Genomic DNA, 17445 nt, shown 5'->3' with positions numbered 1-17445 from the left:
CTTGGCCGACATTGTGGGATTGACCCCCGCACATGTATGCATCGTATTTTTCTCCGAGAGGGAGCTCGGCCGGTGAGACAACCCAAAGAAGGCTCAACCCGACTATCCTAGACGTGGTGAAAAAGGAAGTCACAAGGCTACTTGATGCGGGTATCATATATCCGATTTCTGACAGTGAATGGGTGAGCCCAGTCCAAGTCGTCCCAAAGAAATCAGGAATCACTGCGGTTAAGAAGGATGATGGTGAAGTGGTCACCACAAGAGTGCAAAATGCATGGCGGGTGTGCATCGATTATAGAAGGTTGAATGCCGCAACAAGGAAGGACCACTACCTTTTGCCCTTCATTGACCAGATTTTGGACCGACTGACAAGTAAATCTCATTATTGCTTTCTTGATGGATTCACTAGCTACTTCCAGATACATATTGCTCCTGAGGATCAGAAAAAGACCACCTTTACTTGTCCCTTTGGCACCTTTGCCTATAAAAGGATGCCATTTGGGTTGTGCAATGCACCCGCCACTTTTCAGCGGTGCATGACTAGTGTCTTTTCAGATCTTATAGAGACTTGTCTAGAAGTCTTTATGGACGATTTTAGCGTATATGGTACCTCTTTTGATAGTTGTTTGGAAAACTTGGCCAAGGTCTTGGAAAGATGTGTCAACACTAACCTTGTCCTCAATTTCGAAAAATGTCACTTCATGGTGAGACAAGGCATAGTATTAGGACACATAATTTCTGACAAGGGCATTTCTGTGGACCTGGCCAAGGTCGATGTTATTACCAGTTTACCTCACCCCTCATCTGTGAGGGAGGTTCGTTCCTTTTTTGGTCATGCAGGATTCTATAGGCGCTTTATCAAAGATTTTAGCAAGATTGCATTGCCATTGTCGTGCCTACTCCAAAAAGACGTGAACTTTGAGTTTGATAGAACTTGTGCGGGTGCATTTGAGGAGTTGAGGAGAGATCTTACCATGGCACCAATTGTGAGGGCCCTAACTGGACGCAACCATTCGAGATAATGTGTGATACGTCAAATCATGCCGTAGGTGCCGCACTTGCACAGCGTGATGGTAAACTCCCTTATATCATTGCTTATTCCTCAAAACATTGGATGCGGCACAATCCAACTATACCACTACGGAGAAAGAACTCCTAGCTATTGTTCATGCCTTAGATAAATTCAGATCTTATTTGCTAGGATCCAAAATAATGGTATACACGGATCATGCAGCTTTAAAGTATTTGTTAACAAAGAATGAGTCGAAATCTAGGCTCATACGTTAGATCTTGCTCTTACAAGAGTTCGACATTGAGATTAGGGATCGAAGTGGGTCTCAAAATCTGGTTGCGGATCATCTAAGCCGCCTTGAAAATTTTAAATATGACATATTTTCGACTGATGAATCATTCCCTTTGGATAGTTTGCATGCTGTTTCGGATAGTTTTCCTTGGTTTGCACCAATGGCAAACTACTTGGTTGCTAAGATCTTCCCTCCCAACTTTTCTAAACATCAAAGAGATAAGTTGAGGAGTGATTCCAAATATTACATTTGGGATGACCCTCACTTGTGGAAGAGGGGAATAGACCAAGTAATTCGAAGATGTGTCCCAGAATCCAAAATCCAACCCATTCTTGAAGCTTGCCATTCATCCGAGTGTGGCGGCCACTTTGGCCCACAATGGACGGCTAAAAAGGTTTTGGATTGTGGATTATAGTGTCCAACCTTATTCAAGGATGCTAACCAATTCTGTGTGTCGTGTCACCAATGTCAGAAGTCAGGAAATGCATCCCAAAAAGATGAAATGCCTCAACAACCTATGTTGTTCTGTGAAATATTTGATGTATGGGGCATAGACTTTATGGGGCCATTTCCTAACTCAAGTGGGTATCTATATATTCTGTTGGCGGTTGACTACGTCTCAAAGTGGGTGGAAGCGATACCTACCTGCCTTGATGACGCTAATGCCGTAGTTTCTTTCATTATAAATAATATTGTGTGTCACTATGGGTCGCCACGAGCAATCGTGAGCAACCAAGGGTCACAGTTTTGCAACAGAAAAGTAGAACACTACTCAAGCGCTATGGGGTATTGCACAAGGTTGCAACTGCTTATCACCCACAAACCAACGGACAAGCGAAGGTATCCAACCGGGAGATTAAGCGAATTTTGGAGAAAGTGGTGAGTCCACAAAGGACTGGAGCTCTCGGTTGGGAGATGTACTATGGGCATATAGGATAGCCTATAAAACCCCGTTAGGGATGAGTCCCTTCCGGATCGTCTATGGCAAGGCATGTCACCTCCCGGTGGAAATTGAGCATAGGGCCTATTGGGCAGTTAAGCAGTGTAACATGGATTTCACCAAGGCCGGTATAGCTAGGAAACTGCAACTGGAGGAGCTTGAGTGTCTTAGGAATAAGGCATATGAGAATGCTCGAATCTACAAGGAAAAGACTAAGGCGTTTCATGATCACCATATCCGGAAGAAGGATTTTCAAGAAGGTGACGAGGTTCTCCTCTATAACTCGAGGCTCAGATTCATGCCTGGAAAGCTCCGTTCAAGATGGGAAGGACCCTTCAAGGTGAAGGAGGTAAAGCGCTATGGAGTGGTGGAATTGTTTGACCCCCGAAGTGATGCTACTTTCAAGGTGAATGGACATAGAGTGAAGAAGTACCATGGCTACAAACCATCAAAGGAGTTGGAGGTGTTCCTGCTTACAGATGCACCAAGAGAAGGAGAAGCTTAAGTGACTGGCCGTCCAACTTAAGGACGTTAAAGAAAAGTGCTTGGTGGGAGACACTCCACCGTGGTAAGATCTTCCTTGTATATATTTTCTTGCTTCTAGCTTTAGTTTCTTGTGAATTTTGTGATTTCTTGGTGTTGTTGAGTTGCTTAGGTATGCTAGCTTTTGTTGATTTTGTTGAATTTCTATGATATTCATGTAGATTGCATTAATATTGGTATGGATGATTTGATGACGTTAGAGAAAATGCTTTATTTTGAGTAATGCATGAATTTGTGAGTGTTTTCTTGACCATCTAGCTTGAGTACCTCCCAAGAATGTGTTAAAAACATACCTTTCTCCATGTTGTAAAAAAAAGGGATGCACGCGTAAGCGTGCAGGAGGCGTGCACGTCGCTTGCATTTTTGCAAGTCTGAGCGCATTTTCCCGAGAGTTGTGCGAGCATTGCGCGTACAATGCGCGAAACGCGCAACTCCTACTCACGCGTACGCGCAACGCACGCCCACGCGTCCCCTGCACCACTTCCCTATCCACGCGTACGCGTCGATCACTCTGCGTGCCATTCTTGGTGCATTTTCCTGAGAGTTGCGCGAGCGATGCGCAAGCATTGCGCAAAACGCACAACTCCTTCGCACGCGTGCGCGTATGGGATGCGCACTTGACGCATACGCGTCGATTGCCTTACATGCGTTCTCCCAGTATATGACACCCGAGACTTGCGCGAGCATTGCGCAAACACTACGCAAAACGTGCATTTATATTCACGCGTGCGCGCGCTGTGACGAGTACGTGCACCTTCCCTGTTTACCTACCCACACGTACGCGTGGGTGGCGCTCACGCGCCCCTCTGCTTTTCTTCATTCTGCGCGCACGTCACGTCGGTCCTCGAACGCAGGTAATACACCAGTGCACCCTGTTTCAAATTCTTCTTTCTCACCCCATTTTCCACTCTCTTCCTCCTCTTCTCCTTTCCTTTCTCCCCTTTCCCCCTTCACCACTTCTCTCGCCCACCACCACCGGCGACTTCTCCCACCGGCGGTCCCACTTTCTCTCCCCTCTTCTCTCTCTCCCCTCCTTCCCTTTCTCTTACTTGCACTTTCTCTTCTCCATTCCTCTCAGGTCATATTCTTTTCCATTCTCTTTGTCTTTACTTTATGCCCTTCTTTCTTAATTGCATGTCTTTACTTTCTCTTATTTCTCTTAGTTGCACCTTGTTTAATTTTCTCTTGTTTATTTTCTTTCTTTCTTCTTCTTCCTTGCCAATTTCTATGGATGTTGAAGTTGAGTTACCTCTTGCTTTGATGGGTTGATTTTTTATCTTTTGATTCCTTTGTGGTTATGTGATGTTGTTTTGATGTTGGGTATATCATTTTGGGGTATTGCACCTTTGCATGTATTTAATGTGCTTATAGTTTGAATGTTGTACACCAAGTATTTGTTGAATTGCAGCCATCACATTTTTAGTCAATTGTGACACTATGCTTTCAATTTGGTACTCTTCTATCAATACACTTGTCTTCTTCTTGTACATTGAGCTCATTGCACTCCATCTTTACCACTCATATATACATACCCATGACTTGCTTCCTTAGATCGTATTGCAAGAATTGTATTCCACCCCTCTCTACTTCACTTCATTCCTTTAGTATGCTTTATTGTTTTGGAGTTAGACTAGGTTATAGATTTTCTTGTGCATTTTATCTTTCTTGCATATGTCACCTGAAGTTGTTAGCGATGCTTGAGTTCATTCTTCTCATGCCTTACTTGCATGCCTTTTTCACTCTTGCATCCCATGCTAGTGCATTGCTCCATTTCTCAATGGTTATCTTGCTTGCATGTTGCAGCTGTCATGCTCTCAAGATACCTATTTTTTGTGGCATTATTTCTCACTAGCTTGTTATAATTTGAGTGTGGTCTCTTTAGGTTTAATGTCTTCTCTTTCCTCTCCTTTTTCAGATGGCCATCAAAAGGACAAGGAAAAGGCACAGAAGAAGTCGCCTCCCAAAAGGGCACCTCAAAAAGCTACTGTCAAAGTGCACCACGTGCCCAAGGCCAAGCCTCTCCCCAATAAGGCGCAAAGCATCATTAAAATTGATGACCAAGAGAAGGACAACTCCGCAAGAAATTCCACTCGGTTTCCCAACCGCTATTGCGAACTCATGATCCTCGTCATGATTGCACGGAATTATCATTCTGAACCCCTTCTTAACCCTCCGGGTCATATAGTTCAATTTGTCATACCTCACATTGAGCGACGAGGATGGGGCTTTCTCATGAGAAGACCACAAGAAGCCAATCTCTCGTGGGTGGTAGAATTCTACACGAATTACTTCTCACCTTCTCTTCAAACTGTCTTCATGTACTGGAAGCAAGTTCCAGTTTCCGAGAAAGCTATTCAAGAAGTACTCCGAGTCCCACCCATATCGGATGAGGTAGATGGTTACCAAGAGGCCCTCCGCCAGCATGATGAGTTCAATTCCGCTTTTGATTGGGATGCTGTGCATCGGGTTATTGCCGAACCGGATACATTTTGGACCCGAGGGCACCTCAGTCCTCGACCTAAGGGCATTCTTGCACGTTATCTGACTGTAGAGGCTCGAGCATGGACCCAAATCTTGTCTCATTACGTGTTTTCCAGCACTCATGAGACCTTGATCATCGCGGACCTAGCCTTGCTAGTTTGGTGTATACTCACAGAGTGGCCGGTTAACATTGCTCACCTCATCCACCAAGCCATGGGTCGTGTTCATGCCAAGGGTAACCTACCTTTTCCAGCCTTGGAGTCGGAGTTAGTTGCTATTGCTAGTATTCCCCAGGAGAAAAATGATCAGAAAGTGATGATTCCGGTAGAGGGCGACGTCGTCCCAACCGGAAAATATCTCAAGCCTCCGGCGGAACACACAAACCTTGATATAGCTGCCCCCTCAGTTATCCCTACTACTTCTTCTACATGACAAGGATCTTCCCACCAACGGCTTGAAGACCACTACAAGAAGATAGATAGATATGAACGGCAGAACCAACGCGGTATGCTTACATAAAGAAGCTTCTGAGTTGTGTGAAGAGAGCATTCACGAACGGGATAGTGGAAGTTCCAAGCCTGACCACCCCTTGCACCTTGCTAGCAGCACGGAGGACCGTGCTAATTCTTAAGTGTGGGGAGGTCGTTCGACCGATCTCTGTGGGTAATAATCTCCTCTTTTCAACATTTATGGACTTTAGTTCTTTTTTGTTTTGTTAATTAGGACATCTTGCATGAATAGTTATTTTTTCTTGATAGGACTACTTGGTTAAGGTGATGACTTCTCTTAAAAAAACTATATTTTCAGGGTACCCCTACCAATTTTGAAAAAAAAATTCTTAAGATAACTTGCTTGAAGAATGTATTTTGGAACATGGTGTTTGAGCTGAGAACACAAGCATGTGAGTTTTGAGCCTTATTGTGTGGTTACATCTTCTAACCACTTATTCCCATTCTTGTGTGCATTACTCTCTCTATGATTGTAATCCTTGCTTTGTCTGATTCTATATATCTATTATTTTGTGTATGGATGCATTTACATGATTGAGGCCATCATTTCAATAGTCACTTTTCCCAAACAAGCCTTAACCCTTTTTATCTACTGTTGCTAATCAGTTTTGAGCCCATGATAAATCCTTTTTGTTCTTAAATTGAGCACATCAACACCCCTAAGTGAAAAATAATGAACATCCCTGAATTTGGATCCTTGATTAGCTTAGGCGAGTGAGAGTGTGTATCATTCACTTGGGAGGGCGTACTAGGGAACTTGGGTAGATGTAAAGGTATGTCTTTGTATTTGTAATTGAAAATTAGGGGAATTGAGAACATACTCATGTATTGAATGATTGAACCATATGCATTGGAACTTTTATACATGAAACCCCAAGAAGAGGACACAAAAAAAATATGTATATATATATATATATAAAGTAATGTAAAGAAAAAAGAAATAGAAAAATAAAAGAAACAAAAATATGGAAAAAGAAAGCAATAAAAAGGGGACAAAAAGGCCCCAAGGTAGAGTAACAATAACAATGCATATGGAATGTGAACTAAAGAGAAGGCATGAGTATATGAAAAAGTGGAAACCATGGGTAACTAGGTATTGTATTAGAATTATATAGGTTGTCTTATGTGTTTGGTGAGATCTTAGGTTAATCAAGGATTCAAATTTTAAGCTCACTTGACCATATACATCCCTACCTTTACCCCAGCCCTATTACAACCTATGAACAAAACCTCATGATACTTGTATGCATGCATTGAATAATTGTTGATTGTTAGATGAAAGACAAATCTTGGAAAGCATGATTGGGGGAGGATTGAGTGACGAACCCTATACACTTGAGCGAATAGAGCGGATACACTTCCGATGAGGGTTCGATGCTCAACTCCTTGTTCCCGGCTTTCACAAGCGTTCGGCTCACAAGTTATATGCACTTCATTTTGATGTTCAAATTGGTAGGATTCATGGACTACATGTCACCTTAGCCCTATATGCTCATGTGTGTTCTTGGAGGATAGATTTACCCTTGACCAAGTAGGTAGATACCTTTACATTAGTTGCATGCATTCATTTAGGTAATTTGCACTTCATGAACCCTTTCCACCCATGATCTTTGGTCTTTTTATTTTTAGCATGAGGACATGCTTGGTTTAAGTGTGGAGAGGTTTGATAAATCCCAATTTTATGGTTTATATTGTGTAGAATTTGGGGGATTTTGTCAATATTTTCCACACTTATTCACATAAATTGCATGGTTTTATGTTCTCTTCCTAATATTGCTTCATGATGCAAAACATGCTTCTTTTGCCTTAAAATTGCCATATTTTGATCTTCTTTTATTACCATTCGATACCGTGATATGTTTGTTGAGTAATTTCAGAGTTTATAGAGCAAGAATGGCCTAGAAGAGAAAAAGAAAGCATGCACAAGTGGAAGGAACATGAAGAATTGGATTTTGGGAAATCAGCTGCGACGCGTACGCGCACCTCACGCGCACGCATGGGTGCAGGAAGCTGGGTATGGCACGTGAAGAATGGCGCATCCACGTGGATTGGCGAAATCCCCAACAACGCGCATGCGTGCTTGGCGCGTACGCGTGGATCGCGAAATTCAGGTGACGCGCACGCGTACATGACGCGTACGCGTGATGAGCAACACGTGACCTCATTAAAGAAATCGTACCTGGCAATTTTTTAGGCTTAGCAGGCCCAAATTCAAGCTGATTCTGCATGAAAAAGACCCAAGAACTCAAGGGGGAAAGGGGGGAGCATCCATTACACACTTAGACACAATTTTTGCTAGTTTTTTGTTCTTGTTCTTCTAGAGAGAGAAACCCTTATTCCTCTCTAGATCTAATTTGATTTTGATCTCCCATTACTGAATTTCTAAATTGGATTTTGTTTATTGCTAGTTATGATTACTTAATTTGAATTCCCTAGTGTAATTTTGCTTAGATCTTGTGTTGAGTTATGTTACCTTGTTATTTTCCAATTTTCCATTCATGTTATGAATATTGTAGATCTTGAATTCTACGAGTACATTGATGTTTTCTATGATTATTAGTGTTAATTGAGTTGTTCTTTATGGATAATTGTTAGTGGGTCCTTATAATTTCCAATTTAATTGCAATTTGAGTATGTCTTTTGTTAATGCCTGCCATGTGTTTGATGAAATGTTTCTTTTGAATATGGAGTAGTTTTCTTTACTCTTGACCTAGGTTAAGGGAATTGGGTAAACTTGAGTAATTGGGTCTAATGGATTCGGTTATTTGAGAACCCTTAGTGATCAATTTGATAACCATTGATACTAACCTACTATTAAGTTAATTAGTAGCTAGGTTAGGGCTTATGGATTGATGTTGATCAAGCCTTTTGATATACTTCAAGTATAGAAGTAAACTTAATGAGCTTGGTTCCTCACAATTGTCAAGGTATGGTTATTAGACAAGGATAGTGATCCCAATTCCTATGCCTAGCCAAGAGTTGCTTTTATTATTCATATTTGAAACCCAAAAATCTCAATTGCTTAATCCTAATTATAGTTACTTGTTTAGTTTTAGAGTAGACTCATATTGAATATTCTCTTGTTAGTTTGGAATTGCTCACACTTTGTTTTAGTTACTTGATTTAGTTTCTTACACTTTAAGATTTCTTGCTTGTTAGGTCTATTAGTTTAATTTCTTAATCATGACTTCCAACCCCGGAATTCTAACCAATGTTGATGCACATGTTTGTCCATTCCTTATGAGACGACCCGAGGTTTGAATACTTCGGTTACTTTTATTGGGGTTGAACTTTGTGACAACCAAACCATTAAATTTTGATTTGAGGATCATTTGTCGGTTGAGGGCTATACTTGCAACATGAATATTTTGTGAAATTCTTTACCGACGATAGTCTACGCTATCAGGGGTGTCTCCCATCTAGCACTTTTCTTTAACATCCTTAAGTCAGACGGTCATGAGCTCAAGACTCTCCTCCTTTGGGTGCATCCTCAAGAAGGAACACCTCCAATTCCTTTAGTGCCTTATGACCACGAAACGTTTTTACCATGTGGCCGTTCACTTTGAATGTTGCACCACTTTGAGGGTGGAATAGCTCAACCACTCCATAGGGCTTCAATTCCTTCACTTTAAAGGGACCATCCCACCTTGAACGGAGCTTTCCGGACATGAACCTAAGTCTCAAATTGTATAGAAGAACTTCATCACCCTGTTGGAAATATTTCTTGTGGATATGGTTATCATGAAAAGTCTTAGTCTTCTCCTTATAGATCTTTGCATTCTCATAGGCTTCCATCCTAAGACATTCGAGTTCTTCTAATTGCAACTTACTTGCTATGCCCACCTTGGTGAAGTCCATGTTGCATTGCTTAACCACCCAATAAGCCTTATATTCAATTTCAACCGAGAGGTGGCACGCCTTCCCATAGACAATCCGAAAGGGACTCATCCCTAGCAGAGTCTTATAGGCCGTCCTATACACCCACAATGCGTCACCCAACCGAGAACTCCAATCCTTCCTTTGTGGGATCACCACTTTTTCCAAAACCCGCTTTATCTCTCGGTTGGATACCTCCACTTGGCCATTAGTTTCGAGGTGGTAAGTGGCTGCAACCTTATGTAGTACCCTATATCGCTTGAGTAATGCTTCCATCTTTCTGTTGCAAAAGTGAGTACCTTGGTCGCTCACAATTGCTCGTGGTGACCCATAGCGGCATACAATATTATTTCTAATGAAAGAAATCACAGTATTAGCATCATCAAGCTGGGTAGGAATCTCTTCCACCCACTTTGATACGTAATCAACCGCCAACAGAATGTAAAGATATCCACTTGAGTTAGGAAATGGCCCCATAAATTCTATGCCCCAAACATCAAAGATTTCACAAAATAACATTGGTTGTTGAGGTATTTCATCTTTTTGGGATGCATTTCCTGACTTTTGACATTGGTGACATAACAAACAGTATTAATTTGCATCCTTGAACAATGTTGGCCACCAGAATCCGCAATCTAAAACTTTTTTAGTTGTCCGTTAGGTGCCAAAGTGACCACCACACTCGGAGGAATGACAAGATTCAAGAATAGATTAGAATTCGAACTCTGGGACACATCTACGAATCACTTGGTCTACCCCCCATTTCCACAAGTGAGGGTCATCCTAAATGTAGTACTTGGAATCACTCCTCAGCTTGTCTCTTTGATGTTTTGAAAAGTTAGGAGGGAAGATATTGGCAACCAAGTAAGTCGCCATAGGTGCAAACCAAGGAAGGCTATTTGAAATAGCATGCAAACCATCCAAAGGAAATGAATCGTCAATCAGAAATGGGTCATATTTAATATTTTTAAGGTGGCTCAGATGGTCCGCAACCAAATTTTGTGACCCACTTCAATCCCCAATCTCAACGTCAAACTCTTGCAAGAGCAAGATCCAACGTATGAGCCTAGGTTTCGACTCATTCTTTTTCAACAGATATTTTAAGGCAGCATGATCCGTATACACTACTATTTTTTAGCCTAGCAAATAGGATCTAAACATATCCAATGCATGAACAATCACTAGAAGATCTTTTTCCATAGTGGTGTGATTGGATTTCACCGCATCCAATGTCTTTGAAGAATAAGCAACAATGTAAGGGAGCTTACCCTCGCGCTGTGCAAGTGCGGCATCTACAGTATGATTGGAGGCGTCACACATAATCTCAAATGGTTGTGTCCAATCAGGGCCTCTTACAATGGGTGATGTAGTAAGGGCTTCCCTTAACTTCTCAAATGCCTCTTTGCAAGCATCATCAAACTCAAAAGCATTTATGGATTGAATGCAAAAATTGTTATGGATTAAATTATAGGAAATTTTTTAAATCAAAAATGAATATTTGTGAACACTGTGGATATCATTTGAAAATGAGCAGTTCAGATAGAATCGAACTTTCGATTGATCCAGGTACTTGGAATCCTATGGATGAAGACATGGTCTCTATGGATCCCATTGAATTTCATTCGGAAGAGGAATCCGAATCCTATAAGAATCGTATGGACTCTTATCAAAGAAAGACAGGATTAACTGAGGCTGTTCAAACAGGCACAGGTCAACTAAACGGGATTCCTGTAGCAATTGGGATCATGGATTTTCAGTTTATGGGGGGTAGTATGGGATCTGTAGTAGGCGAGAAAATAACCCGTTTGGTCGAACATGCTGGCAATCAACTTTTACCTCTTATTCTAGTATGTGCGTCCGGAGGAGCACGTATGCAAGAAGGAAGTCTGAGCTTGATGCAAATGGCTAAAATATCTTCTCCACATCTTTCTGTAACAAACGGGATAGTGGCAAGGCAATCTTATTGAAATCCTTGATGAAGCGCCAATAAAATCCTGAATGTCCCAAAAAAGAGCAGATCCCCCTCACAGAAGACGGGTGAGGTAAACTAGTAATAACATCAACCTTGGCAGGGTCAACAGAAATGACGTGCCCTAACACTATGCCTTGTCTCACCATGAAGTGACATTTTTCGAAATTGAGGAGAAGGCTAGTGTTAACACACCTCTCTAAGACCTTAGCCAAGTTATCTAAATAGCTATCAAAAGAAGTTCCGTATATACTGAAATCGTCCAAAAACACCTCCAGACAACTCTCCATGAGATCAGAAAAGACATTAGTCATTCACCGCTGAAAAGTAGCGGGTGCATTGCATAACCCAAATGGCATCTTTTTGTAAGAAAAGGTGCCAAAAGGACAAGTGAAGGTGGTCTTTTCCTGGTCCTCAGGAGCAATATGTATCTGGAAGAAGCCGGTAAAACCATCAAGGAAGTAATAATGAGAATTACCTGAAAGTCGGTCTAACATCTGGTCAATGAATGGCAAGGGGTAATGGTCTTTTCTTATTGCGGCATTTAGCTTCCTATAATCAATGCACACCCACCAAGCATTTTGCACCCTTGTTGTGAAAATTTCACCATCTTCCTTCTTGATAGTAGTGATTCCTGATTTCTTTGGAATAACTTGAACTGGGCTCACCCACTCACTATCAGAAATCGGATAAATAATGCCTGCATCAAGCAACCTTGTGACTTCATTTTTCACCACATTAAGAATGGTGGGGTTGAGCCTTCTTTCAGGTTGTCTCACCAGCCGAACTCTCTCTTGGAGGAAGATGCAATGCATGCACATATGTGGGTCATTCCCCACAATGTCGACCAAGCTCCAACCAATTGCTTTCTTGTGCTTCCTTAGGACTTCTAGGAGCTTCTCTTCTTCTAGGCTAGAGAGCTCACTAGCAATGATTACCAGAAACCTTTGGTTGTCCTCAAGGAATGCATATTTCAAGTGAGAAGGTAGAGACTTCAATTCGGTTTTTGCTTCAAGTTGAGGTTCTTTCTCACCAGGATCATGAAGCTCATCCTCATCAGCTTTCTCTTATTTATCCTCATGTTTATCCTTCCCTTCAATAATAGGATAGTACAACCTATTGTAGTCTTCTATTTGTATCTCCACTACTACCTCATTAATGTGCGGATAATTTATACGCTTTTTGGCATTATTTTTAGTATGTTTTTAGTATATTTTAGTAGTTTTTATTATGTTTTTATTAGTTTTTAATAAAAATCATATTTCTGGACTTTACTATGATTTTGTATGTTTTTCTTTGATTTCAGGTATTTTCTGGCTGAAATTGAGGGACCTGAGCAAAAATCTGATTCAGAGGCTGAAAAAGGACTGCAGATGATGTTGGATTCTGACCTCCGTGCACTCGAAGTAGATTTTCTGGAGCTACAAAAGCCCAATTGGTGCGCTCTCAATTTCGTTGGAAAGTAGACATTCTGGGCTTTCCATCAATATATAATAGTCCATACTTTGCCCGAGATTTGATGGCCCAAACTGGCGTTCCAAATTAGCATAGAAATTCTGGCGTCAAAACGCCAGAACTGGCATAAAAGCTGGAGTTAAACGCCCAAACTGGCACAAAAGCTGGCGTTTAACTCCAAGAAAAGCCTCTACACGTGAAAGCTTCAACGATCAGCCCAAGCACACACCAAGTGGGCCCTGAAGTAGATTCTGCATCATTTACTCATTTCTGTAAACCCTAGGTTACTAGTTTTCTACAAATAGGACCTTTTGCTATTGTACTTTTACACACTTGATCATACTTTTGATCTTGGTTCTTCTGGTTCCCTCTCTGGGGCCGAAGCCAATGATCACCATTATCACTTTTGTATTTTTAATGGTGGAGTTTCTACACACCATAGATTAAGGTGTGGAGCTCTGCTGTTCCTCATAAATTAATGCAAAGTACTATTATTTTTCTATTCAACTCAAGCCTATTTCTGTTCTAAGATATCCATTCGTTCTTCAACATGATGAATATAATGATCTGTGACACTCATCACCATTCTCACCTATGAACGCGTGCCTGACAACCACTTCCGTTCTACATGCAAACAAGCTTGAATGTGTATCTCTTGGGTTTCTAATCTAAGATTAGAACCTTCGTGGTATAGGCTAGAATCGATTGGCGGCCATTCCTGAGATCTGGAAAGTCTAAACCTTGTCTGTGGTATTCCGAGTAGGATCAGGGAAGGGATGACTGTGATGAGCTTCAAACTCGCAAGTGTTGGTCGTAGTGACAGACGTAAAAGGATCAATGGATCCTATTCCAACATAATCGAGAACCAACAGCTGATTAGCCGTGCGGTGATAGCGCATTTGGAACATTTTCACTGAGAGGACGGGAGGTAGCCATTGATAATGGTGAAACCCAACATACAGCTTGCCATGGAAAGGAGTATGAATGATTGGAAGAATGCAATAGGAAAGCAGAGGTTCAGAAGGAACAAAGCATCTCCATACGCTTATCTGAATTCCTACCAATGAATTGCATAAGTATCTCTATCTTTATTTTATGTTTTATTCATATTTTAATTATCAATTCTCCATAACCATTTGAATCTGCCTGACTGAGATTTACAAGATGACCATAGCTTGCTTCAAGCCAACAATCTCCGTGGGATCGACCCTTACTCACGTAAGGTTTATTACTTGGATGACCCAGTGCACTTGCTGGTTAGTTGTGCAGAGTTGTGACAAAGAGTTGAGATTACAATTGTGCGTACCATGATGTTGGCGCCATTAGAAATTTGGAGGCACAAGTGGGTCAGCTGAGTAAGAAAATTACTGAACTCCCTCCTAGTACTCTCCCAAGCAATACAGAAGAGAACCCAAAAAGAGAGTGTAAGGCCATCAACATAACCCACACGGCCGAACCTGGAGAAGAGGAAGAGGCAGTGATTTCCACTAAGGAAGACCTCAATGGATGCCCACTAGCCTCCAAGGAGTTCCCTAATGAGGAACCATGGGAATCTAAGGCTCATACAGAGACCATAGAGATTCCATTAAATTTACTTCAGCCATTCATGAGCTCTGATGAGTATTCTTCCTCTGAAGAGGATGAAGATGTTACTGAAAAATAAGTTGCTAAGTACCTTAGAGCAATCATGAAGCTAAATGTTAAGCTATTTGGTAATGAGACATAGGAGGATGAACCCCCCTTTCTCACCAAAGAACTAGATGAATTGACTAGGCAGAAATTACCTCTGAAGAGACAAGATCCTGGAAAGTTCTCAATACCTTGTACCATAGGCACCATAACCTTTGAGAAGGCTCTGTGTGACCTAGGGTCAAGTATAAACCTCATGCCTCTCTCTGTAATGGAGAAGCTAGGGATCCTTGAGGTATAAGCTGCAAGAATCTCACTAGAGATGGCAGACAATTCAAGGAAACAGGCTTATGGACTTGTAGAGGATGTCTTGGTAAAGATTGAAGACCACTACATCCCTGCTGATTTCATAATCCTAGATACTGGGAAGTGTATGGATAAATCCATATCCTTGGCAGACCCTTCCTAGCCACAGCAAAAGCTGTGATTGATGTTGACAGAGGAGAATTGGTCCTTCAAGTGAATGAGGACTCCCTTGTGTTTAAAGCTCAAGGATCTCCCTCTATAACCATGGAAAAGAAGCATGAAAAGCTTCTCTCAATACAGAGTCAAACAAAACTCCCCATATTCAAACTCTAAGTTTGGTGTTGGGAGGCCACAACCAAACTCTAAGTTTGGTGTTAAGAGGCCATCATCATGCTCTGAGTATCTGTGAGGCTCCATGAGAGCTCACTGTCAAGCTATTGACATTAAAGAAGTGCTTATTGGGCTGCAACCCAATTTTATTTAAGTATATCTATTTATTCTCTATTGTCATTTTATGTTTTCTGTAGGTTGATGATCATGTGAAGTTACAAAAACAACTGAAAAAACAAAAATAGAATGAAAAATAGTATTAAAAACAGCACACCCTGGAGGAGAAGCTTACTGGCGTTTAAACGCCAGTAAGGGCAGCAGAATGAGCGTTAAACGCCCAGTCTGGCACCATTCTGGGCGTTTAACGCCAAAAATGGGCACCAGACTGGCGTTTAACACCAGAAAAGAGCAAGAAGCTGGCGTTAAACGCCAGAAATGGGCAGCAACCTGGCGTTTAACGCTAGGATTGGCAGCAAAGGGCATTTTGCAAGTCTAATTGGTGCAGGGACGAGAAATCCTTGACACCTCAGGATCTGTGGACCCCACAGGATCCCCACCAACCTCAACTCACTCTCTCTCTTCTTCACACCATTTTCATAATACTCTTCCCCAAATACCCTTCACCAAATACCTCAATACCTCTTCCCCAAAAACCCCTCACCTATCAAATCCTACCCTCTTCTCCATAAACCCTTCACCAATCCACATCCATCCATCATAAACCCCACCTACCTCACCATTCAAATTCAAACCACTTTCCCCTCCCAAACCCACCCATACATGGCCGAACCTTACCCTCTCCCCACTACTATATAAACCCATCTTCACCCCTTCATTTTCACACATCTTAAACACTACTTCTCCCCCTTGGCCGAAACACTAACCCCCCTCCATCTCCTCTATTTCTTCTTCTACTCTCTTTCTTCTTCTTTTGCTCGAGGACGAGCAAACCTTCTAAGTTTGGTGTGGTAAAAGCGTTGCTTTTTGTTTTTCCATAATCATTTATGGCACCTAAGGTCGGAGAAACCTCTAGAAAGAGGAAAGGGAAGGCAAAAGCTTCCACCTCTGAGTCATGGAAGATGGAGAGATTCATCTCAAGGGTGCATCAAGACCACTTCTATGAAGTTGTGGCCAAGAGGAAGGTGATCCCCGAGGTCCCTTTCAAGCTCAAAAAGGGTGAATACCCGGAGATCCGACATGAGATTCGAAGAAGAGGTTGGGAAGTTCTCACCAACCCCATTCAACAAGTCGGAATCTTAATGGTTCAAGAGTTCTATGCCAATGCATGGATCACCAAAAACCATGATCAAAGTGTGAACCCGGACCCAAAGAATTGGCTTACAATGGTTCGGGGGAAATACTTAGATTTCAGTCTGGAAAATGTAAGGTTGGTATTCAACTTGCCCATGATGCAAGGAGATGCACACCCCTACACTAGAAGGGTCAACTTTGATCAAAGGTTGGACCAAGTCCTCATAGACATTTGTGAAGAGGGCACTCAATGGAAGAAAGATTCAAGAGGGAAGCCGGTTCAACTAAGAAGGCATGACCTCAAACCCGTGGCTAGGGGATGGTTGGAGTTCATCCAACGCTCAATCATTCCCACTAGCAACCGGTCTGAAGTTACTATAGACCGGGCTATCATGATTCATAGCATCATGATTGGAGAAGAAGTAGAAGTTCATGAGGTTATATCCCTAGAACTCTACAAGGTGGTGGACAAGTCCTCTACTTTGTCAAGGTTAGCCTTCCCTCATCTCATTTGTCACCTTTGCAATTCAGCTGGAATTGACATAGAGGAAGACATCCTCATTGATGAGGACAAGCCCATCACTAAGAAAAGGATGGAGCAAACAAGAGATCCCACTCATGGACAAGAGCATGAGGAAATTCCTCATCATGAAATCCCTGAGATGCCTCAAGGGATGCATTTTCTTCCATAAAATTATTGGGAGCAAATTAACACCTCCCTAGGAGAATTAAGTTCCAATATGGGATAATTAAGGGTGGAACACCAAGAGCATTCTATCCTCCTTCATGAAATTAGAGAAGATCAAAGAATCATGAGAGAAGAGCAACAAAGGCAAGGAAGAGACATTGAGG

The 17445-nt window shown here is 41.8% G+C and overlaps 1 protein-coding gene across 1 annotated transcript; it reads right to left on the bottom strand.

Moving 5' to 3' along the window:
* LOC107607278 lies at positions 9240-10973 on the bottom strand. The gene is made up of 2 exons (XM_016309251.1): positions 10875-10973; positions 9240-10214 (listed from the first exon to the last, which is right to left on the bottom strand). The coding sequence occupies exons 1-2, from the start codon at positions 10971-10973 to the stop codon at positions 9240-9242; spliced, it is 1074 nt and encodes a 357-aa protein (XP_016164737.1).

Source organism: Arachis ipaensis, chromosome B07 (genome assembly GCF_000816755.2).
Source record: "Arachis ipaensis cultivar K30076 chromosome B07, Araip1.1, whole genome shotgun sequence".
NCBI classification, from domain to species: Eukaryota; Viridiplantae; Streptophyta; class Magnoliopsida; order Fabales; family Fabaceae; genus Arachis; species Arachis ipaensis.
Note: the sequence above shows the minus strand (reverse complement) of the source record. Positions and strands in the feature narration are given on the sequence as shown.